This window comes from Opisthocomus hoazin, chromosome 8, assembly GCF_030867145.1.
Source record: "Opisthocomus hoazin isolate bOpiHoa1 chromosome 8, bOpiHoa1.hap1, whole genome shotgun sequence".
Lineage (NCBI taxonomy): Eukaryota > Metazoa > Chordata > Aves > Opisthocomiformes > Opisthocomidae > Opisthocomus > Opisthocomus hoazin.
Window position 1 is genome coordinate 46,111,382 of NC_134421.1, and position 26,145 is coordinate 46,137,526.

Here is a 26,145-nt window from a genome sequence, read left to right on the forward strand (position 1 = left end):
AGTTCTGTGGACAGCTTCTTGAAGGCTGGTACCTGCTTTGCCACTGATATCACTGTGCTGTGATTGTCTAACATAATACTTACCTTCCTGTAATGTAAGCTTTTTTTCTTGCAGGAAAGTCAGAAAGTATTTTGTAAAGAAAAAAAATGGCAGTTATCTTCCGTAGCTATGCAATAGTGGGTTTCTCATTCTGTCAGTTGTGTAAATGACAGCTTTGCATGAATTTACACAAATTCAGAGGTCTTGCTTTTAGCCTCAAAAATCTTAACTATTTAAAATGCAGCTGCACCTGTTTGGCTTAGCACAAGTAGCTGCAAGATCTTGTAATGAGAAACACTTTTCACTTCATATAAATTTTCCATTGTGTCCCAGTGTGAAAGGTTTTTAATTAAACTCAGTAAGTCATAATATTCTGCTGTCAGCTGGTATTAAAAAAAAAAAAAAAAAAAGACATCACTTCTCATTTTGGCTGGAGAAAATGCTTTGTGAAAATGTCAGTCAGCAAGCCCAATCCTTGTTCTTTTGTACTTGAAAACATTGTAGGCTTTCTGAAGCCTGACTAACCATGGGGCTTTAACCTACTAACCTGAATCTCGGCATGTCCTCTGGAAATGCGATGGACGTCAGCTGAGAATGCTGAGAAAACTGCATGGAGACTGAGGGATTGTATGCTGCCTAGCCCTTTGTCTTTATGTGGAGCACTGTCTGTCCCCTTTCTCCCCCCCCACAGTGAGCTCAAAGTCCTTGGGTGTCCTTTGGCAGGCGGTTATCCCTCCTATATTTTTTTTTTTATTTTTATTCTCAAGGATGAGGCAATGTCCCTACTGAAGATGCAACTGCAGATGCAATTTTAGGCTATTTGAAGACTAGAAAAAAGCCCCAAGTTCTGTAACTTGAGTAAAGGTGGTGTTTGCTTTAAACTTTTTCCATTAAGATCAGAAAATAGTTGGACCCATATGGAATTATTTTAGGCAAGAATAGCACACACCAAACTGATCACGCTTTCAGAAAGCAGTGACTTAAGGATTTGTTGCACTGCATGGATTCACATGGCAGAGTTTATACTGCATGATCTTTGTGGTAAGGTTCCAGTAAAGAAGATGTCAATCTCAGTGCAGTGTCAGGAACTCAAGCTCTTTCTCTTTTAAACAGTTGTAAATTATTAAGCACTTTTTGTTATGCTCTAGGTGGTTCAATAGTCTTTGTTGCTCAACTGCTGAAGATTGCTGGCCTGTGCCTTGTATTGAGTCATAGAAGGTATCAGTCTTGGATTTTTGCCCTTTTAACCTCAGTGGTATCATTGTTCTAGGATTGTTACATGACAGTATGAAGAGGAAGAAGTTAAAGCTATCTTTGGAAACATAAACCTTGCAAGCTTGTCAGACTTGGATTCTCAGGCTCTTAACTCCTCTCACGTTTATTCTAGACTGAAAGCAAACAAACCCTGAAGTCTTCAGAAAACCTCCTCCAGGTCATTCTCTACTGCAGCTTCCAAAGAACCAAATATGTTTTATGAAGTGTAAAGTGCAAGAGTGTGCCCCGACATCCAATATTTGTTCTGTTATATTGCTGCGTCATCTTGATTCAAAGTTGTTTTTTTCATTAGCTTCGATATTTGTCAGCAGTGTCTTTTTTTTTCTTTTCTTTTTTTAAAAATCCAGGTGCCCTGTCTGCCAGGACAATTCTCATTTCTGATTAAGCTGTGTCCAAACTGACAAAACTCTCCACAAATCTTGGTATTATGAGGGTTACTACCAGCAGGGCTTTCACCATTTTAACAAATCTTTTAGAATTCATGCTCAAAAATGAGTAGTATGACTTTCTTATGTAATCAAGGCCACAGTCTAAACTTCCTCTTCTCAAATTCTGGTTCCTTTAGGACTTTATTCGATGTAAGCCTAGTCAGCAAGACCTCAGGGAGCACTTTGGTAGCTCATGCAACAAGGCAGATCAAGATGACACTTCAGCATAAATATTTTTACTGGTTTTGATGCACTGGGGTTCATCCGTCAGTACAAATAGAATCACAGAGTCTTAGAATGAAATAGAATAGAAATGGGTTGTCATAGAATCCTGTGCTTCTGAATGAAATAATACGTTTTCCCTTCCTTTATTGTGCATCAATAATTTCAAAAGGCTTAAAAATACCTTCCAGTTTAAAAAGTTATTCTTGCAATGGCTGTAAACTGCATAGACCAAAAGGCAGCATATGAACATATCTGACTTTTTTTCTGATGCTTCCTTCCGGTGTGATGTTATAATTTTCATTGAAAATTATATGCAGTTTGAAGTGCTTTGGAGAAGTTGGTCTGGAGTGTCTGTAGAATCAACCTCTGCAAATTCAGTATGAGTTGCACTGAACACCAACACACAGCTGTTCTTCTGTTCTTATATCAAGTCTGTGATGTATTCACTGCTGTTTTCCCTTTCATGATTTCCATGTAAGAGCTGAACAAAATGTGGTCTTCTGCCCATTTTCCCCATCTGGAATGAAAGGTCTGCTACCTCGCAGCTGCATACCCTGTGTCAAAGAAATACATGCCTTGTAGAAGATCTGTTTAGTTTCCCTGGAATGTTAAACTCTTTTCAGGATTTGTCGAGACTGTGTGTTGAATTGACAGTCAGATACTGACGATGCGGTGTGGGAAAGCATACGTGACTCTGCTTGCCAAAAGTATCTGGTGTGCACAGATTGATCAGGTTAATCTGCAAATACTGAAAGTACTGGTTGAAGCAATTTTAGCAGTGTTAAGACAATACATTGGGATACATTTTTTGCTCCTGTAAATGGATCCAGCAGCTGTCAGGCTGGCATCTTCTGCATCTAAAAATAAAATATTCTTTCCATTTGTATTCTAAAAGTAATGCGAATGCAGACTCAAAATCTATTTTCCTGGTAAATATCTGTTGATAGTTTACTTTTTTTAAATGAATGCTGCTGTAGCTTTTATCTTGGTTATCATTCAGTTTTCATTGTATTTTTGTGAGAATAGAGAAGCTCTTTGGAATTCATAGTAGTATAAGCCAAAACTGACAAGCAATATGAAAAGCAAGATGTTGCTCATTTGTCCACAAATAGAGAGGACTGTGGGGACTTCAACAACCGAAAATAGATATTTGTAAGCCATCAGGTAGAATGCTTTTGTTTAATGTGAAATTATACATATATTTCTGGTTGACCAAGTTCTTTCATTGTTACTGCTTTACAATTTTGAACGCTTTTTGAGGTTGCCTCTGTCTTGGTGTGTGAGCAGCTCTGAGACAAGAGTAATGACTTTTTTTGTAAACAAAAACTGTAAAGTGAAGCCCTGCTCTATGGAAAGGTGGCCAGACTGCTTTCCCTGCTCCCAAGATGAAGTTGAGCCACCTCACAAGAGATGTTGAGGAGCTATCTCTGACCCATGTCTTAAGAGCATTCTTCTAACAGGATATGAAGCAAGACCTCCCACCGTTATTTAAATCTCTTGGAATGAGGAAGTGAGCCCAGGTGTGCCAGAGTCGTGCTGGGCACAGGGAGGCGTGAGGGAAAGACCCTTGTCAGGTTTCTGGATCAAGTTCTCTGCTTTTATTAAAAAAAATGTGGACTGCTTTTGGGCTGAATGAAACATCACAACCAAAATAGTTTCTGGTTAATTAAAAGATTTGGAAAAATTTGAGGGTTTGGTTAGAAATTTGATTGATAGGTCTGGCTGCTTCAACCACCAAAGAAAATAAACTTCTGCCTTATACCTGATTTCTCTCTGCCTGTCCCTGTAGCAAAAGACCATTTTTTTGGTCAGGGCTATTTTAAAAAATGAAGTTTTCAGAAAATTGGAATTACGAGACTGAACAGAACACTTTTTCATTTTAAGTAACCACAAAATGTCAGTGATTTGAATTGTTACTTTTGGCAGCTCCTTAGCTTCGATTTCTCAGGAGATGATATTTAACATGATCATGCTTTCTCTTTCCACTAATAATTTCTACCCCTTTGTCCATTGACATTAGCTAATCAAAGATTCAGATATAATTAATTTCTTCCACCCTTCTTGATAATCGGCAGCTGGATAAAAACCAAAAAAGCTCCATGCCCCTAATGTATTGCTGTACCTAAGAAAGGGGATGCAAAACTCTGTTGGTGACTCCGAGGCAGCTGCAGCCGATCTTGCCCCTGCCCTGCCTTTCTCCTGCCTTGGCCCTTGCCACAGGGTTCGTACCCTGACTTACCTTGGCACCGGCGTTAAGTGAGTTTTCCTCCTCCTAATTTCAGATCCTGCTGAAAATGCACCACTGTGGTAGGGTTTTCAGCTAGACCAGAAGCCATAATCAGCGTTACATGCAGTCTGGTAGTCTTGGAGGGGAACGGGAACAGGTACCCAAGAGCAGGAGAGAGGCGGGGGTTACAGTCCCTGGGGTACAAATGGCTGTGAGGGGCCGGGAACATGAAATCGCCTAGCCAGCCTGTCTGCTTCCCGCCTGTGCCGCTGCAGACTGACCATGGCGTGTCTGCAGACTGACCATGGCGTGTCGGTTCTCGCCGGGTTGAGCTACCCCCACACGAGCGTGGTAGCCAGTTACTGCGGCAATGGCACGGGAAACCAGCCCCTGCTCGTCCTCCTGTTCATGTGCTGCCTGGCCCTGTCGCCGGCCTGACTGCGTTTTCTTCAGAGACACGGGGTGAAGTCGGATAGATGGTGGGTGTGGGGCTGTTGTCATATCAGGTTGGGTTTCTGTAGCAGTAAAAGAAGATAATGTAGATGATATTTACAGATAATACTAAAATTGGAGATGTTTCAGTCCCTAGGGAGAATAGAAATATTACATTTTATTCCTACTCGTGCTGATGCTAAGGGCAAGCTTCACATTCACGTCAGCTGGGTACGTTCAAAGTCCCTGAGAAGATGAGGAATAACAGTTGCTCTGAAACTACTAAATGTTCAGTTAAAAAAAAATAAGGCAAAGAAGTATATCGGTGGAAACTTTGTGGAAGCATTGAAGAGAAAAATGGCGAGAAATAATTGTGTAAAATGCAACTAGTTAAGAGTCTGTGACTGCAAGGAGGGGGTGTGTGTGTGAGAGTAGCGGAGTTGTTTGCAAAACTGTTGGATCACAGCGCAGGGAAGTAACCACTCCGCGGGCTCTGGCGGGGCCGAGCGTAGCCGTAGGTGGTACTTTGGGACAGAGGCAAATAAATGTTTCAAGGTTAGAGAACAAATGTCCAAAATTAGGGATCTAGAGAGCCTGACAAATAAAAGGTGGTGGAATTTCTCATGTGAAAAATTACATAATAAACAGTGCCTGATGAGGTGTCTCTGTTAGTCCCAAATTTGCTACAAAGGCTTGTCAGTCAGCCCAGGTGGCAATAGCAACAGGGAGATACTGCTATGAAAAACACTCTATTAGCCACTGACATTTTAAGCAGTTTGGCCCTGATCCATGAAAGGTTTTAGATGACTAACATACCTCACTTTCTAATGTAAATTGCGAAAAAGTCTAATCCCGCGCTCGGTTTCTGCCTTGTTCGCCGGCCGCAGAGACCCGCAGGCTGGCAAAGGAAGGAGCCCGTAGCGGGTAGCGGGGGGTCTGCGTGGCTCGGAAGGGCCGGCCTCCAGTCCCTCTCTGAATGGGCGCTTCGCCGTTTTCTGACGAGGAGGGGGAGTTTCGGAGACTGGGGTGCTCTGCGCGCCGGGGCCTGCCCCGGGGCTTCCTCCCGGGGTGGACGGGGCGCCTGGGCTCGCAGCCGCGCCCCAGCCCGGCGAGGAGCGATCCGGCCCCTGGGCTCTCTTCCTGCCGGGCGCCCCAAGCGCTGGGCGAAGGGGGCCGGGGCGGGGGGGAGGCGGGGTGCGGTGCGGGGTGCCGGCCCGGACCCGGCTCCGCTAGGCGGCAGGGTGCCGCGGGGCTGCGGGCCGGCGCGCCGCCGCTGCGCGTTGTCGGAGGAAATGGTGAAGCGGGGACGGGTCTCGGGAGCGCTGCCCGCCCCGCGCTTCTCGCTGGTTTTGTCGTTAGCGAAGCGGGGTCGGGAGGGGTCCGGGGGAGGTCTGAGGCGCAATGGAGCCCGGTGCGGTGGCGGGGTGGGACGGCACCTCTCGGCTGTCCGCGGTCTGCCGGGGAGAGTTGCCAAGGCGAAGATAAATTCCGTATGAAAACACAGCGGGGTGTAGCGAGAAGCGCGGAAATAAGAAATGCCTGCGAAGTTCGCGAGGAGTGACAGCTGGCTGGGTGGTGCGGGCGGTGGGGCCGTGGGGCAGCAGCGCGTTTGCCTCCTGTGGAGGGGAGCGGCCGCGCTGGGGAAGCGTGACCTCCTCCGTCCGTGTTTCTTTTAAGTTACAAAAGTGAAAGGAAACCGGAGTGTGTAAATACTACAATAAAGCATTAAATAAAATGAAGTCATGAAATCACCAGTTCTTTTTCCTGCTCCTTGTCACACCTTGGTCTTCTTTTAACCGTGCTTTCCACTGTGCCCTTTGAAAGCGGTGATTTTGTTCGTGCGCCGTGTGAGAGGGCTTCGGGGGCGGCTGTGGTGTGAAATCTGGGTGTTGGGGCTGAGGATGAACCCTCGGTCCCTTTCCTCTCGGGGCAGGTGGCCGTGCCTGCCGCAGAACTTCGTTCACCCCGAACACTGGGGTGTTTCGGTGCGGGTGCGATCGCGCTGGCCGTCGCGTTCCTGCTCCGCTCGGCTCACCGCCCGCCCGCTGCCGCCCGCGGGACCGCGCACAGGTGGAGGGGCAGCCCGGGGGACTGCGGAGCTTCGGGCTCGGGCCCTGGGTACCCACCCTCACGCCGAGCCCCGCTCAGCCCGGCTCCGGCTCCCGCGGGTCTCGGGGGGGGGGGGGGGGGGGGGGGGGGGGGCAGGCTTTGCGGTGTGGAGCTGCGCGCCTGGGCGGGGCGAGGGGGGCTCCGTGCCCCGAGGAGGGCTCCGTGCCCCGGGGCGCGGGCGGAGGGGTGGTTCCTCCCCCGCGGCCGCCGGTCGGGTGAGTCGGCCGGCGGAGGTAGTGGGCCGGCCGGGAGCCGGCCGGGAGCCGGGGAGCGGAGAGTGCGGGGGACAGCGGCGGGGCGCGCCCGGTGCGGGGTGGCGGGCAGGGGAGGGGGCGGCAGCGCGCGGGTCGGGTCCCCGTCGCTCCCGCCCGTGAACCTGAGCGAAGCAGAGGCGGGGAGAGGGGCAGGGGCCGGCGGTGACATCAGAGCCGCCCGGGCGGATAAGGTGGGAGCGCAGCGGGAGCGGAGCGGGGCAGCCAGGCTTCAGCGGTCGGCGGCTGCCGCCGGTCCCCCGCGCACCGCCCCGCCCCGCAGCGTGGCGCGGCTCCGGCCACCATGCAGAGGTCCCCCCTGGAGAAGGCGAACGTCTTCTCCAAACTTTTCTTCAGGTGGGAGCCCCGGCGCGGCGGGACGCGGGCTGGGCGGGGGGGCGCGGCGGGGAGGGGGCCGGCTGGCTCCGGAAGGTCCGCGGGGAGGGCGGTGGGAGCCTCGCTGGCTGCCGAATGAGGAGATCTCGCCTTTTTTTTGCTGTTGTCGTTGTTGCGGGGGGTTTTAGCGCCAGGAACGGGCTCTGTTTGTTAGGTGTCATAAACCCTCGCTGGACCCGGACAGATGAATTTATGACATAATTCGAGCAACCTTTGGTAAATTGCTTAACTACTTAATCTGTTGCTTCACTCCAAACTGTGAGAACACGGTGGGGTAGGGGGGAGCTCTCAGAGCAAGGGTTCCTCCTGTTTGGCTTTTTGGGTGTTTAGCATTTGCTCAGTGTGCGAGTGTAATAGAAGATCTTGCTGGAACAGTTCCCTGTAAGCCTTCAAAGTGTTCTCTGGCAAGCAGAGTCCCTGGTGCCTTTTCTTTCTCGCAACTTCAAATAAAAAGGGAAGAAGGAGCCAATACCAACGCCTGAGCACAACGTACTTTATAAGACAATATAGAAGCCTGAACATGTTTTACACCAGAAATGACACTGCCAACTGGAAAGAGCAAATAAGCCTTCTGGCTTTGGCCCACGTGCCACCGCTTTTGCCACAGTGCTGGTTCCCCCTTTTGTTACTTGAGGGTCCTCTGCACGGCGGGGAGGGGAGGGAGGAAATCTTGTGTAAGACGTGAACATGGTGACTGAAATGGGAACGTGTGATGTAGAACCATAGCATTGGCATGAGGTCTCTGCCTGAGCAACTGAGGGCTTTTAGCTCACTTTTTAACCCTTTTAGTGTAGCTTTCCTTTTCAGCAGGTTGGCCTGGACCTTTTTATTCAAAGGTTCTTAAGGTAGGTGGGTCTGTATGAATCACTCTGCTTGCCTACCTCCCCCGCTTTGGCTCATTTTAGCCAGCTGTGATAGTGGGGAAGAATCCCAAATGTAACCTATTCCTAAAGTTTTACAAATGCCCAGGGAAAGGTGAGGATCCTAGAGGTGTCCTCCAGAGGTGCTGCAGTGGGAAAGAAGCCGTGCCTGCTCTCAAATGCTGTTAGAGCCAGGGAGTGTGGATGATGGGAGTAGAAGCATTTATAGACTCTCTGTAGAAGAAGCTTCAGTCAGTGCTCCTGTCAAGTATAAGATACAAATCCGTAGGAAATCAGGCTCAAGGAGCCACTTGTTCTATTTCATTTTATTTATTTGTAAAACTTCCATCAGAGTAGTGCTCTCCTAGAACCTGTGATGCTGAAGGTGTCGAGAAAAAGCTCCGACAAGATAAAGAGAATATCATTCTGATTCCTGCCTTAGTTAAAGTTCCCATGGCTGAAACCAGGTGCAGTTTATGCCTATTAAGTGCATAATTAACCATTCTTGGGTCTGACCTGGTCTTTTAAAATCAAAGTCTTTAAGTCAATTAAATTGAATCACACTTATCATGCATGATATTTTGTATTGTACCAGCTATTTGACTGTAACTGAAGTGATGATAATTAAGTATATAAAGTTGGAGATGTTATAATGAATATTGGCTAGACCAGAGAAATTTCTCTACAAAACTTTATAATAACATTGCTTCATAGAAATCAGGCTATTAAAGTAAACATTCAGTGGGTAAGAACAGCCAAATTGTATGTGTACATCTCTAAAGTATGTAATATGGTTCTTATACTTTCAGAAAGATGTTTCTGTGAATGACAATGTCTCTGATTACTTGTGTTTTACACAAGTCTCTGATTACTTGTGTTTTACCACATACACTGTGAATATTTTTGCTTCTTCACAAATATTGTATGAAATAATTGAAAAGGTCACAAAAGTGAAAACCACAAGATGAGAAAATGCATTGCATCCAAATAGGATGCAAGGATGTCTTTCTCCTGAAAATGAATAAATAAATAAGCATTTTAAAAGTATATATTATTTATAGCAATGAAGTGTGTTACCTTGTTTTAAAATGTATCCCTTCAGTCTTCAAGAACTCCATCAGTTTCTGACTCATCAAAAGTAGATCAGGTTCAATGCTAAAGATTATTAAAAGGTAAGTTATTGCAGAGCAAATATTCCTCAAAGTGTAAGAATTTCACAACACTTTGAAGAATGCTATTTGTGATGAGCTTTACAAAGTCAGAAGCACTTGCTACATATCAGTAACAAGAGACCTGTCCACTCAACTGGAAACATCCACAAAGTAGTGATTAATGAGCGAGATTGGAACAAGGTTTTCTAACATGTCAGAATATTCTGTTAGTGTTTTAACTGAGTCTACACACATCATTGGTTTCTGGTGCTGATCATCTTTAGTAAAGCGCTCCAGGACATGCCTACATTTTAGTACATGCTTTAATTCCATGAAAACGTGTGAGACAGAACTCAAGGGCATTACATCTGAAATAAGAAGTCAATTCTTTCTTTTTTAAAAACATACAAAACAAAAAGGTGTGTATGGAAAAAGATTGCTTTTTCCAATGATGATGAAATACTTGCTTTCGAGTACAACATTGCAGAATGCTTCAGTGAAATAGCTTTTATAGGAGGCTCCTGTGCAGTTATGTGTGAAGTACCAATCTGAATATAATGCAGCAAGTTGGGGGTCGCGTTAGCCGAAGTGACGCTAAAGTATTAGTTGTTATTATTCAGAAAATCTTGCTGATAAATGTAATATTATTATTTAGTATTCTGTGAGCTGTTATCAGTGTCTTTGTGCCGATATCTTTAAACCTATTGGCAAGGTTTTATTGCTTCTTAATGTGTCCTATTTGGGTTGCAGGGATAGGTTTAAATGTTTTAAAGTCAGAATGGAGCTCCTTGCTTGTAAGTGAATAATTTAGACATGTTTCAGTATTGTTTGAACATTTTTTCTTAATTCTTTGTGCCAAAAAGTGAGAAACTGTCATGTGTGTACAAGGAGTAGTAGCTCAGGGAAAATGTTCACTTGTTGTTAAATTTCCAAGATTAGCACCACTGGTGGGACAAAAAAAGGGAATTGTTTGGGGTGGTCATGACAACAAAAGTATTTAGACATTAGAAATCAACTTTCGTTCTAAAATTTGAACAGTTTTTGTTTAGGAACTGGGTTTTGGTGGTTAAGAAAAGAGGTGTGAAGACAAGTGGTTTGAGATCTGCCATTAGGATGACACTGAACAAAACATGAGATACAAAGTGTTTGGGGTTTTGGGTTTTGTTTGGTGCTTTGTTTTCTTTTCCTTGTTACATTTTCAGAGTTGATCCGTTTTGTCCCCAACCACATGCAAGACATATATCTGTGCACCGGCAACGTTTTATCTTGTGTAAAGAAAATAGAGCTTTATGCAGAAGTCATCAGATGGTCATATGCTTAACTTCATACTCAGTGTGAAGCTTCACTTTTGTCTTTGTAACAATTACTTACGTTCTTGGAGTTTTGCGGGGTCAAGGCCATACCTTCTGTAGAAAACAACATCAGGGTACTTTGCAATCGCTTGGTTTTTTTATTGTAGATTAACTGAGATCAGGAAGTATTGTTATGGTTTTATTAAGACAAGTCAATAAATTAATTAATTTTTACCGGGGTACCGGAACACAGAGTTATTGCTGGAGTTTCAGAAATGGCTGCAACTTTGGGACAATTCTGGGGGTTTTAAAAATTTTTTTTCGTGCACTTTCAGATATTAAAATGTAAGTTCACAACAAGCAATCCTTGTGCTCCTGTCCAACTCTCTAAGCATATACTTTTGCTTTTGTATGTACCAAACATGGCAACTGTCTTGGCAGGACCAGGTAGTTCAGTGCCTGATTCATTATTAAATCCAAATGAGAAATACAGAATAAGCGAGCTTTTGTGCCATGTCCTCTTGTGGGCTCAGTACGTCAGATCTGTTTTAGTTGCCTCTTTTCTTGCTAAACCAGAGAAAAAGTAACCTACTGCCTTTTTATACAGCTGTCCAGCGGTTCCAAGAACAATTTAGCATGTAGGGGATAAATATTGGATTCCTTCTTCTGCTGTTTGTGTGCTGGGAGGGATAGGAAAAGCGATTCAGCTCCATACCTCACCTCGGGAGTAGGACCAGTGTTACCAGTGTATGGTAGTGAAGGTGTTTTAGTTCTCTATCTCTGGCTCAGCTACTCTTTTTAAAGCATAAGAGCAAGAGTGTCTCTGTAGTCTACCACGTAAGAAACTTGTTTGCAAGTCCCATTTTCTCTTCCAGGGCACTTTTTATCAAGGCTGGTAATAGCCTTTAGGGTGAATAACAGAACCCAGGACTTAAGTTTTGAAAGTACCTAGCCTGCGAGCTACAGTCATGGTTATTCTTTCACTCTTTCCAGCTTAATTCAGTTGTAATTGCAAGTTGGGAGTGCCTTGACCAAGACAGTTTCTGGTTTGAAGGCATTCTCATGAGAGTTAGTTTGAATCACTTCAGAGAAAGGAACTAAAGCCAGACCTGCCCTAGGCAGTCACTGCTCAATCCTTGAACTATATATTTTAGAATTGAATACCAAGAGGGTACTTAGGATTTTGATTCCTGAACAGAGAAGGATTTAAGTGCCTATTGTCCTAGAGAAGTTTGGGGTTTAATGTGCACCTTGATACTTGAAACTTCCCCTGAAACTGTCTTGAATTCCTAAGAATCCAAGGTATTGTAAAGAATACTTAAAGACCTAATTCACATTTCTAAATTTCACTCAGGAGGGCAGATGTCTTTAAATTGTCATATCCAATGTATACTTGGAGCATCGCCTATCAATACATAGCTGTAGCATCTTGCTCATCTTTCCTCTTTGAGTAGGGAGCCTCTGTGTATGTTGGCAGTTATGAGCAGGTAGATTGAATTGCACAGTGTGATGGCTCAGTTGCTGGGACAGCTGGATTAGATGGTTACACGAGGCAAATTTCTTAGGGTATATTCTTAAGGCCCTTTATGGGTCTAGTCCCGAGGACGTGCCTTTCACTGATCCTGGGTACTCATAAATCCTGGCTGTTAGTGATAACCAAGCACAGATGCAGCTGCAGCACAGATTATGGCCCCGTGAGGCTGCCTGGTCATTTGTCTGTTGCCATAAGTGGTCCTCGGAGACCTGCTGGTCTGCCAGCCCTTCAGACCCCTTTGAAATGGCAAGATTTCCACACCTCTGAAAGTAAGCCCCCAGACGGTTCAAAGATGTGCATGCAAGTTTTGGACTCCTTTTGAAAATGTGACTTCTATTAATATTTCCAAGGTACAATACGAAACTTCAAGTGAACTGGAGAGAGGATGCTGAGTCTCCTACTCTGAAATAATTTCAGCCACGGGAATACCTTCTCTGATAATAAGGCTGAATTGTGTCCTTGGCTCAGCCTGATACTGTATCTCTGGTCTAATGAGCAGAAGTGCAAACTGTGCGTAGAGCAGTGACCTTCTCTGGCTGCATTTTACCCCTAAAGCACAGTGGCCCATATCAAGCTGGACCTGAGTTTCTGAAATATATGTAAAGCTTCTTTTCTTCCTGCAGAAGGAAGACTTACCATCTTGGTATTCAAAATGAAATGATCAAGCATTTGAAAGATCTGCAGACGTGTCTGTACCTTTTCATTCTCTTCCATGCTAATTTGATTTTGGGGGGATAGAAAATAATCCATCCGAATCCTTGAATTCCTTTTTAATACTGTAGGCTATGACATGGAAAGTAGTTTTATTATCTGTGTTATAGCAGCTTCTAAATGCACTAACAGAAATTTGAAGTCTACTGTACTAAACACTGGAAAATACTTGATAATGGAAGTCTGTTTTGAAGATCTTAAAGTCTAAGTAGATAGCACAAAGGATGGACTGAAAAGAAGTTTCCTTATTAGTTCTGTAGAGAAGAAAGTGAGGTGTACAAGGATTGTAATTTGTCCTGGTAGCATGTGGTGGAATCAGTGCAGACTGCCTGAGATCTCCTGTCCAGGACTTTAATTGCACAAGGGTATTTCTGGTGTGATAAAGTTACTTCAGAATATTTCTACAGTGAGCAGTTACCACCTCTTTCAAACAAAAGAGTCTCGGTCTCCGAATATCTGGGCACGTGGGAGGAGTACAGGAATGTTGTCAAAGCATGCAGGGATGCAATGAGGAAGGCTAAGGTCCACCTGGAATTGAATCTGGCAAGGGATGTCAAGGACAACAAGAAAAACTTCTTCAAGTACATCAGCAGCAAACGGAAGACTAGGGATAATGTGGGGCTGCTGCTGAACAAGGTGGGTGCCCTGGTGATGGAGGATGCAGAGCAGGCAGAGTTACTGAATGCCTTCTTTGCTTCAGTCTTCCCTGCTAAGGCTGGGCCTCAGGCATCCCAGTCCCTGGAGGTAAGAGAGGAAGCCTGCAGAAAGGACGACCTTCCCTTGGTGGAGGAGGACTGTGTGAGAGATGACTTAAGCAATCTGGACGTCCACAAATCCATGGGCCCTGATGGAATGCACCCCCGAGTGCTGAGGGAGCTGGCGGGTGTCATTGCTGAGCCACTCTCCATCATCTTTGAGAGGTCCTGGAGAACAGGAGAGGTGCCTGAGGAGTGCAGGAAAGCCAATGTCACTCCAGTCTTCAAAAAGGGCAAGAAGGAGGAAAAAATTCCATTTTCCCTGTTTTGACTGCCACAAATGTTTTCACCAGTTTGTGAAGGTTTATACCTGATCACATATCCATCACTGGGCTTGGAACAAATTACAGATTTGGAAAGGGCTATTGCACCTGATATGCAGCCGTATGCTGATTTATTATGAAGTGTGTCTATAAATGCGTGGCTAAGACAGTGGAGTGCTAAATTGGGTGAAATTTGTTGCTGTCATATTAGTGACACATCTGGGAGGTTTTAAAATTTAGTTCAATCATGAATGGGACAGCTCTGCAGTAGTTTTGCTGATGCAAACTTTCTGCAATGTTCCCTGGTCTTTCAAAGGACTAGGAGAAAGAAATCTCCTTCACTTGTTATTGCTATGGGATATATAACTGAGAAAAAGAGCGAAGATGAAAAAACATCATCTCCCAGCCAGTCTCGGTGTAGGTATATGCTGAAACAGCCTTGCAAACCCTGTTCATAGCACATCATCACCACTATGTTATTTTGATAGCTTTGTTAAAGAAAGATTTGAGGCATATATTACACTTGACTTTGGTATCTGAATAATTGACAGATTGTAATACATTGAGTGTGTTCTGTCCTTGCATCTTATACAACTTAAGTATCATTGTAACCCTAATGTGCTTCATTTTCACTCAAAAATAGCTCTCAGTACTTCTGCAAACCGAAATACTTTGACTATTTACTAACTGTAAAGAAAAGGTATTTAATTTCTGATAAAAATCTGGATCTCAAAAAGCATTTAGAGGTTAGATAATAATCTGAAGAAGTATCACTTCACAAAAACTGGGCATAAAAAGGTAAATATTCCCCAAGAATGGCTATGCAGTAATCCTAATTAAGATTTGCTATTGAAATCCTGGGGTTTCAGCAGAATATTGATTATTCTTAAAATGTTGCGGCTCACAGCTTGTGGCAGAGTTAATGATATTGCAGCTAAATGTTTTCCACATCAGATAACGCTCATGGGGAAGAATTGTTTATTAGTGAAGAAATTTAAATCTTAATTTTTGTGATCTGGGGGGAAAACAAAAACAAGCAGAAATTAGCAGGGTCTGTGTTTACCTTCTGTTGTTGAAGCCCTGCAATAATTACATGTAAATATTAAGCTGTGTTTCATATGTTTGTTTCTAAAGAGGAAAATGCTAAAGGTTTATAAATATAGTTTTCAGAATATATAACATGCTATTTCAGCAGATTACCATTTGAAACAAAATAACTGCAGCATCATTCTGTTGGGGGTAACAAAGGTGCAGGAATTAGGCTGTGGAGCCTGGCAGTTGCGCTCTGTGGGCGTGCTGACTTGTCCCATCTGTCAGCAAGGATTGTGTAGAGCTCGGGTCACCCTTTACGGCTGCATCGCAGGATGCTCAGAGAAGAGGGCTGGTGGTGTAGACACTCTTCTGGAGAACCAGTTTCAAGTGTAGTAGAGCTGCCATCTCCAGTATAAAGTAAGCAACCATTTACAATTTGTTCTGCCACCAGAGTGATGGATATCTTTTGGGAGAGGGTGGGAGTGCAGAGCCTTTGACAGAGTCTGGTCTGGTTTGACCCTTTGGGAATGTGTGAGACGTACGTAGTACCTCAGTCTTTTCCTGCAGTCAGCAGGAATTCGTGGCTCTACAAACACCATGTAAAACTTGGGCTCCAAAGCCTCATAATAATGACTTGATTCTGTTTGCCTACTCCTTCCCCGTAACTGTTAAAAGAAGGGATAAGATAAAGCCAGAAGCACTTTTCTTGCTCTGTCTCCATCAAGGTTTAGGTGCCATTCCTTAGGAGCCGTGAGCGCTATGCCTAACTACATTGCGCCCAGGTGTCCATGCTTTGTAAGAGGAGGAAGTGAAGCCACGGGCACCTTTGCACTGCTCATTAGATGTTGCTGTGCTGTGCACAGGACACTTGTTGAAATGGGACCAGCCTGACCAGGGACCTTTGCAGGAGAGCTGTTCTGTTTTGCAGCTCTGTGATAGCCCAGCCCCACTGCTCTACCTCTGTCCCAGCGCCCTGTGCTGCTTGATCTGAAGGGCCAGAGGGAGCCAGGACATCCCTGCGCCCCAGAGGAGGATCTGGGCAGTTGGCTTAGCAACACGAGGCTCCTGCTGTCTGCAGTGACATGCAAAGCAGCCTTAAGGGAGAGTCAAATCCTATTGACAAGTTAACAGTCTGTGTTAATTCTCTCTGGAAAGCCAAAGACATCTGCCCTATCGGTACAATTTGCTCGAGTGGGATGAGGCTGAACATGCTGGAGAAAAAAGTAGCTGTAGTAAGAAATCTATTATATATTGCTAAAGTGAATGACAAAGAAATGGCTGTTAGCAGTCTATCGAAAGAGAAGTTAAAACAGTAGGTTATATATATGATATTTACATATCAAGCTCATAAACTATTTTTTGCTACAGGCAGTCAATAATAGAGGTGGAACTTGTTTTGCTTCTTTTCTTCTTCTCTACTGTACACCCTTGAAACTTGTCCCCTGCTGGGTTTCATGTGTGTGTACCCATAATAACATTCCTAGTTAGTGGCAAAACTCTGACAGCACTACAGGTTTCTCTGTGAAAGAATTCATTAAATGCCAGCCAGTAATCCGGTGGCATTTGCTAACATAATGCCATAAAACCAATCTGTTTCCCTTCCTTGTTGCTCTCTTCCTTTCAAAAGAAATTTCTCATTCTCAGCAACCACAAGAAGAAAAACTTAGAATTAATGCTGGCAAATCATTTCTATTAAGCCAAAAAGCAGAAGAGCCATATTCATTGACAAACTCTGACTCAGCTGCATTACCTGGTGATAAAGAAACATTGGTAACTATAGAGTATATTTCCAGTTAAAATAGATTTATAGCCATTTTACATTGCAAAACTTTGCAAAGAATCCAGAGCATAATGGTAAACTGGATGCTATTGGAATCTGGCAAAAGGTTGATTTTAGGAGGTATTTATGTAATCTATGTCTAGTATATTCCTTTTGATAGAACACATACTGTCTCCCACAAGTCTTGACAGCACAACCCAAGCAGCTGTTGAAAATCTGCTTTGAGACAAACAGCACATGACAAGTCAACTCCTCCCGCGATTGCCACTCCAACCGGAAGGCGCTTGGCACAGCTCGCAAACTGGCCAGATCTCGTTAGGGTGGGCCTTCCAAGCAGGGCCATGGGCAGCTGGCCGGTGAGCATCTCCATGCAAGCACTGCCAGCAGCTGGCGGTGGGGACCTGGCTGCGGGCTCAGAGGTCCCCGGGGAAGGTGTCAGAACCACTCTTTCAGCTGTCTGCAGGGGTTCGTCTACCCTAGCTGCAGCTACCTCGATGAGCAGAGAGATGAGGACGAGGGCTGCACTAAGTCTGTGCCAAGGTTTTTGACTTGGGTGAGGAGGGTGGTTTAGGGACCACATGATTTAGGCGGTGCTGGTAAGTTCACCCGGTTAAAAGCCGAGTAGAAGAGCTGTTCCTAGGAGTACAGGAGATCTGCTGAGCACACGGCCTGCCCCAAATGATAGAACAGCCTCTCTGCTCGCTTTCTAAATGCTGTCAGGTTTTGTTACTTCAGGCAGTGGCAAAATGCCAGGGTAGCTGCTAATCAAAAGTATAAATAAAATCAAATGTGTGGAGGGAGGGAAACAGTGCAGTGAAAAATGTTCTCCCAAGACATACAAGGCCTGACATGGAAGTGTTTCTCTTTTGTCAAGACAAGTTGGGAATTGCTTATTGCAGTCTCAAAGCATTATTAAGGGGCTCAGCTACGGTTGGGAATTAAAGAGGTTACTTATGAAGTACTGTTACTTACTTGCATTAGCTGCAGTAGTGGTTTAGTGTCCCATAACTTGTATTCATTTTATCATTGCCAAAATATCTGCATGTACAGAACTTTCGGTGAAGCCAGTCCATGCGAGTTTCTGTTCCCAAAGGACAAGGATTAGCCATTTCTGTACAAGATGTGCACAAAGCCAATAGCAAGTAGTGCTTTCTGCCACCAGGAGATGGCAAAATACAAATCAATACCTGATTTATTGTTTGCAGTGGCCATGAAAGACTTTCACATAATGGTATTATTTTAAATTCAAAAGTTTTCTTCTAATCCGTTTTGTTACATCTCTGAAAACATTGGATGATGTTTCCAGTAGTAGTAAAGTTTATGGATGTTTCACCAATGACTCTCCAAAGTGGACTCTTCTAGCTGCCTTGCTGTAACATATCACGAATTGTGTGCTGTTTCTCAGCTACAGGGGTGTCAAAGACTGAGCTAAACCTCATATGATTTGTCTGAAACCATAGTATGATTACAGAAATGAAGGATAATCCTCTAATTTCATAGAACACATTCTCTTTGCAGTGAGTGTGATATAACTGTTTACTTGGGAAATATCTTTGTGCTTTACTGAATTATGAGGATTGTAGACTTGAGTCTCATATGATTCATAACTTCATTAAAGTAAATGTTAGAGTGTGCATGTGTGTGCACACAGTTGCACACAAATAGGCTTTGACTGTTGTGCTAGAGTATTTTTGCACTTATGTAGTGTCAAATGATGTTCTTTTACCTTTGCATCAATCTCTGCACCACCAAAGGCTGCAGCTGGGAGTGTGGGTTACTCTGTGTGTATGATACATGTTTTTACAGGCATACTGGTTAGCATCTCCAATAAGCTGTTTGTATTTTCTAAGTGGCCATGGGGCACATTATTGCATTTCTTTTGCAATTAGTTAACTGCTGTTTCTAGAGACAATTTAAAACTAAAAATTCTGAAATGATTGAGGTTTTGCAGATCAGAACTTTTATCATAATCGTCACTCATGCATTTTTTTTTTTTTACAAACTGTGTTTACATATGGAAGTGTGACAGCCATCAACCACAAGCTACTTCTTTTGGAGGCATTTCATTTTTTTAAGGAAATAGTTTTTAACAATGGCAGTAAAGCAGAAAATCAAATAATTTCAAAATACACCATTAGTTCTTATGGTTGCTTATTTATGTTTTGTTTTAATCCTGTGCTTTTAAAAAGAGTTCTGAACAGAGCCTGCTGCAAAATTTTGAACAATTTGACATTTAGGGATTCATAGGCCTTTCAGGAGCCAAATCGTTTGATAAAATTAGTAGTGGCTTATAAAGATTTTCACTACAGAGTAGCCATTCTACAGTTCTTTTCATGCTTTGGTTTAATTTAGCGTGCCCTTTAAATTGGTATTAAATTTTTAAACATGACATCTGAAAGAAGAAATGGAGAACGTTTACATATGATTGATGCAATGAAGATCTTACGAGGAGTCCTGTGAAAGATCTCCTGTGTTGTTTAGTGCATACCACAATGTAAGCTGTCAAAGGAACACTCAAGCTATATGAAGATTTTCTGTCTTATGGGAATGAAACTTATACATCCAATTTACTACAGTTCTGGCTTATTATTCATTTATATGGACATAGCACATTTTTGGAAATACAGTACAAAGGTCTCAATCCTGTGTTCATTTGTCTGATATGGACTGAATAGGAAGTTTGGGGCATGATCCCACTCCAAAACTGATAAGATGCAACAGTTTTGCAGTAACTCTTTTAATGTTATGTTTGTCAATATAGTTTTGTAAATATAATGCAGAGCTGCACTATATTATGTCATATTGTGTGTGTGTGTGTATGTGTGTGCATATGTACATAGACATATTTGGGTGCTGTGGACAAAATATTCAGGGTATGACAATGCAACTCCAGAATTAACCTCAGAAATTGGTGGTTTTTTAATTATTCATTTTTTTTCTGCTTAGATGGACAAAACCAATTTTGCAAAAGGGTTACAGACGACGGTTGGAGCTGTCAGATATTTATCAAATCCCTTCTGCAGACTCTGCTGATAATCTTTCTGAAAAACTAGAAAGGTATGAAAGATTCATGAAATAGCTTTGTTTCAGGAATCACACTGCAATTTTCATTAAAAAGCTGTTGGATGAAATGTTTAAATAGCATTGGGTGCAAGCTGGTTGAACCCTTTGACTGGGTCAAGCATGTCCCCCTTCAGGACGCAGTTGTCCTTTGGAGCTGATTGGCATCCCTGGTGCAGATGTATCACCTAGATGATCTAAATTACTACATACAGGTACCTGTGACATCTGTCCATTGACTAGTGAGGCTAGACTCACAGTTTCAATATTAGTTCCCTATTCTTCTGTTCTTTCTTCCCAAAATAACCTTATAAAACCTTGTTTCATTTTTCTTCAGCTAAATATTCTTAATTTCCTTTGATACCACTGTTGGAAGACTAATTGCTTCTGCAGAAATTATGCCCTGTTTTTCCTCATTTATCTCAGTGGATCCTAATTCAGAAACTGTGCTATACTTGAGACTAACTTCCAGGTGCAAGTGCCTAAATCCAGTCCCTCTCCCCCAGCCTCTGGTGTAGCTTTCCCTGACATGCTGGGGCAGCTTATGTCTGCATTGTTGTGCCAGTCCAATTAAACTTATCTGCAGTGTGACATATGTATTCAAAACTGGTGGAAAGTATTGAGAACATTGGTATGCTTCATGATTTTTAATGCTTTATAAATGGAATATTCCGATTATTTAATATTCTGTTGAAAAATGGAGAAAAGAGTTAGCTGAGGAAATTGTTAGGAGTGCTTTAATCGGTGAGTTAAATTTTGACTAAACATATGTTTTCTGTATACAGCATTGCTTATGATCTTTGATCTTTGATTTGCTTCTGATATTTGATTTATTATCAAGTAGAAAATTACAGTCCCAGCAACACAGGTTAAAAATAATGCTGTGCAGTACAAAAGTGACATTTTTGATGCTTTGTTGGTGTTTTCTTTTTTGCAGACTGGAAGAGCTCCAGAACATTTATTTGCCTATTATTGTGCTTTGGTGTTAAGTACTGCAGGTTTCTTTAAAACATACAATGTGACCTTTTCAAGAATTAATTCCCTGCAGGGTGATGTATGGCTGAGTATTTAAAACTGCCAAATATGTGGCTGAACTAGGTTTGAACTTTTATTGATCTATCAAGTCAACGAAGGCCAGGTCTTTGGGGTCTCTGTAAAGCTTTCTTTCACCTTAGCTAAATCTCCTTGGATATACTTGAGTGAATTGAAGTATGTCAGAGCCATAGACCCATGTATTTGCTCACACAGCTTAATGGTCTTGTTTTTCGGTTCCTTTTCAGAGAGTGGGACAGAGAGCTGGCAACTTCAAAGAAGAAACCCAAACTTATTAATGCTCTTCGACGATGCTTTTTCTGGAAATTTATGTTCTATGGAATTATATTATATGTAGGGGTAAGAATTGTTCTTCTTTTCAGTAAACTTTTAGTGTTCCATAAATAGATTCACGTCTTAGGGACTGCTAAATTAATACAGAATCCTATAAATAGCTACGGATTTTTCTCTGTATATTGCTTATAAAGATGATAAATACAGAGAGATACTCAGAGACCTTCATAAAAAAATTATTTTCTGATAATGTCCTAATATCTTTAAAACATACTTATTAATAATTCTGAAATATACGTAGTGCCAGGGACTGGCATGTGCTTCTCCAAGTACAGATAGAGCACCTGAATTTTTGTGTCGCTGTAATTATTTTCTCATGTTATCAAGAACATGTATTTAAGAAGTTTCTAAAGTATTTTCTACTCTTACGTTAAAACAAAGGACAGTGCAATTTCACATGATTCGGTCAATTTTGTCCAAGTGACTATCAGCCAGCTTCATAGTTAAATGCTTTATTCAGGTTTACACATACAATAAACAAGTTGTCGTCATTAGTGATAGCAATTCTGTATGAATAACTGTGTGAAATATGCTTGGATCTTGGTGCTTAGTGCTCCAAAGTGTATGATCAGGAACTTGATGTGAAAGTCTGAATTGATTATGTTTATCACCTTTCCAATGTGTTAGTTAGGATTATCCTGACTTACCAAATGCTACCTTTTTGACAATCCTACCACTGGGGTTAGGAGCTGGGAAAATAGTTTATTATTAATCACTAGTTGTGTTGGATGACCAGACTGTAAATCTGAAAATTGCTGTTAACCAATATACACATTAAACGTCCATGTTATTGTCAAGTTTCTGCAATTCAGTAGTGAAAGTGAGATATGAAACTCCATGCTTCTCTGTTCAAAGAGAACTGCTGTGGTGTCAGAAACTGCAGCTATATTACCCCAAAATGGCCTGAAGTGGTCCGGTGTGCTGAGATAGTCAGTGTTTTTAGATGTAAGATGGATTTCTAGGCCAGATTCTCATTTTTGGAAGGTTGATACATAAAGAAACTTATTCAAAACTAATTCCACTGGCATTAGAGTTGAATGTGTCTAGTTTAGCTGCACTTTCAAGATCATGGATTGGGCAGAAGAGTGTAAGGGGAATTTGTGTAAAATAGCCCACAAATGTCTCTGAAGTTCATATTGCTTGCTATAAAACCAAAGTTCTCTTTTCTTCTGGCTTTCTATTGAGTATCCCAAAGAACTATGTGAAGATAATAGTTCAGTTACAGAAATATAAACCTTCCTGCCCATTAGAATGACCTCTCTCCCAGGCAATAAGAGGAGGGGAGGGTGGTGACTTGTCATCGTGCCCATGAACTTGCTACTGACTCCTCTGCAGAAGGGAAATTTCAAGCTAGGTGGATCTTCTAGTAAGTAGTTGAAGAAAGATCGTCATCTGCTCTGTGGCAGCCATGCCAGATGTATGCTTAGTGAAACCACACCAACACCTATACCCTCAAGTTTTAGTAAATGTGTATAAAACACCTGAAGCATAAATAACAATATCCTGAAAACTAAACCACAAGTCCTTAGCTACATGCAGACTTTTCAGCATTAAACAGGAACTTTTTGAGGATGAAAAGTTTTAATGCATCAAGCAGCATTTCAGCTCCAAGTGCATTTTTGAGGTTAAACATTGAATTTGGAGCCTAACTTCTGATAGTTTTATGCTGGAATGGTTCCACCCCAGAAAACTTCTGTGGAGTCCCTCCTGTTTAGACGGCTGCATGAAACACAGGCTGATCTTGCAGATTACAAAGTATGTAAATTTATTTAGGGTCCTGGGATGAAAGTCTTGTAAAATATTCCTGAGTATATTAATTTGGACTGAAAATGATGCGAGTTTTCTGGTTTAGAACACGGTTAATTTGAATTGGATAATTAATAACGGGACTACAATTTCACTTCAGATTGTATTTTCCCCCGAAGAATTATGGAAAAAGTGGCTGCTTCTTTCTCTTGTAATACCATGTCCAGGGAAAAAGAGTATCAGTTATAGAATCAGAAAGTCACAAAGTAAAATGCTCTAAAGAAAAGGGAAGAAGTACTCTGACAACAATGGAAATTGCTTCCCTTAAAATGCAGCATGCACGTTCTTTCTAGTCCATAAAAAATTTAGGATGTAACTCAGTCTGTCATGCTGCTTCATGGATTAAAAATAAAAAAAATTTATAGGCCTTGATTTTTGCAATCACATGTAGACTGCTGCCTAGATGTAGCTCGTAAAGAACAATTCTGAAATTTCTCAGCACCATGGATTTTAAAAATAAAACCTAGAGTGAAAAAGTTCATTACGTTTCATCTTTTTGCTTCTTTCTTGTGGATAGATACACTCACATGCACATATACACAAATTCTGATTAAAATAGGGGAATCAAGAAATTAGCTCCCGAGTCAACTTTGTTCTCTCTCAGTTTAAGTCTCCCTAACTTGTCGGGCTCTTGTCACTGACGAAGAGCCTCGTCTCTCCTCTCACTGCCTCTCACCTCAGTCCGAAGTTGCCGCTGCTGTAGATCTGGTCTGAAGCAATGTGCCGTGCTTGCCTTCTGCTACGCAGGGGCTGTGCAAGGAGAAAGGAGTGGAGATGGTGGCTACAGTGCTGCCTGTGCTCACTGTGGTTTGTATTTAAAAAAAACCCCATCAGTTCTACAAATTTAGCCTGCCTTACACTATAATAGGTATTCCTGCAGAGTCTGTCAGCTGAAACTGTTGGAGTAATGCATTCCTGTTAAAAGTTAAGCAATGTCGGAGGGCTTTTGCAGGCAATTTTGAGGATAACATCCTTTCCCAGAGCACAGGCAAGTGAAACTTGTGTGGGCATGCACGTGTGGCACTGGGGTTGCAGGGTTGGTTTCTCTGTGTGGACTTTTTTAATGGAGTACAATCTCAGACTAGGTGAGGACAGAACAGGACTGCAGGATTTCTGAGTGATCAAATTAAAAAAATACTGGATTTTTTTTTCTAATTTCTTTAAGAAACCGCAGACGTGCAATTCAGCATGTAGGAAACAAAATCTACACTTTTCACAATAAACATGGAAAGATTAAATCTTAGTTTAAATTCTTGATTGCATTATCATTAGTCTTCGTTTTACTGAAAGCTGTAAGAGGAAAAACTCACTGCTAAAGCTACTGGTGTTCTTTTCAGGCTCTGCTCACGGAAATTAATGGGAGCTTTGCCATTAATTTTAATGGGGACAGGATGTTGTGCCGTATTGGCATAGGTGCAACCAAGTCGTGTGTTCGTCTGAACTTCGCTTTCCTTTCGGCTCTTCCCCTGTCTGATCCTTGAGCGGTTTTCATGGCACCTCTCTTGGAGCGTGGTTAAAACTCTGCTGACATCCCTGCTGTTTGTGTAGTTGTTGTTGCAGCTGGCACCAGAGCTTTGCTCTCATTAGGTCTAGCAGTTGCCGATCTCTCCCTTTCCCCTCACGTGCCGTAGGTAGTGATGTTATTGCAGGGTGGACACTTGCGCTCTGGCTCCCTGGAATACTGCGACTTGCCCTCATAAATAGTGTTGTGTTCGGCACGTTGAGTTATGTCTCTGCTGCCCTGCTGTTTGAAACAGCTTCCACGCTTCCCCTCATCAGCAGATGTGTCTTGCAATCTAAAGAAAAGGTGGTATGGTGGTGAAACAAAAAGCTTGCTTTTCAGCACGATACTGGCTAACAAACTGGGTACTTTGCTGTGAGGATCAGTTTGATTCTACTTACATTTTTCTCCTATATTCATTCCCATGAAATGTATGTTTCCACTCAGCACAGCAGCTGGTAACATCAACTCAGAAATGATTTTAGTATCGTATCCCAAAGGACTCTAATGAGGATTTCCTGAAGTTCTCGCATGTAGGTCACGGGTGTGAGTGAGGAGGCAGGGAGGGATATGAAAGTCCCGAAACACTTCTTGGGCGTATGCCAAAACAGAGATGTGCATTATTGTCTTCAAATGCAGAGTGATTGAGCATATGGGGGATACATGTAACACAGAAGTTCTCATTGCGTAAGAATAGCCTTACCAGGTCAGGTTAGCATGATATCCTGTGTCATACTCTCATTTCTCCTCAGATCTTTGCTGTTTTAATTAAGATTTCTGTGAGGGGGACATTTCTGAGTTTCTCAATGGCCTATGATGAATGCAGTGGGAAGAGCAAGGACAGGAGAAGGAAAAACACGACTCTTGAGAACTGGATTTTCTGTTAGGTGCTCAAATCCCGTTCCTTTTTTTAGGCAGGTCATTCTAATCGGTTTATTTATCCACGTTTATATCAGTGAGTAATTTCAAGGCTACAACAGGAAAAATAAAAAACAGGTAGTTCTGCTTTCATTTGCATGTAGACTAGATAATAATATATTTGGCAAGTAAGCTGATAAATCTCCACTAGCAAATGGTTTGGCTTATTACCAGCCATTATTCTACCTTTAGTCTGTAAGTCACCTTTTTTCCCAGCGAACTAGGCACATGTGCAATACCTTTATAGTCACAACAAACACAGCAGCAGAGCATGCCATTTTCACTGGAACAAGACTAAATGAAAAAAAAAAAATCTTGCTATTTTTAAGCCTATATATAAATGCTTATCTTGGAATCTCTGAGACTATGAAAGCACCACGTTGTCCTTGAGAGGTGAGTGTTTTGTATTTTGGGAGTTTTGGGGAGTTTTGATTTGCTGCTTCGGGATGCCTATGGTCTAAGCACAGCTGCCTTAGGTCATGTGTGTTTTAATAAACACTCTTCCCTTTACCTGCTAATAACACTGAAGTCTTTGTCAAAGCTGCCTCCAGGTTTACAGGATTTGTGTTGAGGCAGAGTTGTGTTTAATTTGGGAAATGTAGTGCGTAGCACAGTAGGCTATTTGAGATGTAAAATTTCAGCTCTTCTGTGGAGAAAGTGAATGATGAATATCAGCTCCACCAACAGTGATGTTCAAAAGGGGTTACAGTACAG

At 42.6% G+C, this 26,145-nt stretch overlaps 1 protein-coding gene across 1 annotated transcript in view; it reads left to right on the top strand.

The window, feature by feature from the left end:
* The first annotated feature begins 7,243 nt into the window (after nucleotides 1–7,243).
* The window catches only part of CFTR (CF transmembrane conductance regulator), a 91,547-nt gene continuing 72,645 nt past the window's right edge, over nucleotides 7,244–26,145 (top strand). Inside the window, exons 1-3 of the mRNA XM_075428207.1 lie at nucleotides 7,244–7,343; nucleotides 19,707–19,817; nucleotides 21,101–21,212. Of these exons, the coding sequence (XP_075284322.1) occupies nucleotides 7,291–7,343; nucleotides 19,707–19,817; nucleotides 21,101–21,212 (276 nt within the window). The 5' untranslated portion in view covers nucleotides 7,244–7,290. The remainder of the gene's footprint in view (nucleotides 7,344–19,706; nucleotides 19,818–21,100; nucleotides 21,213–26,145) is intronic.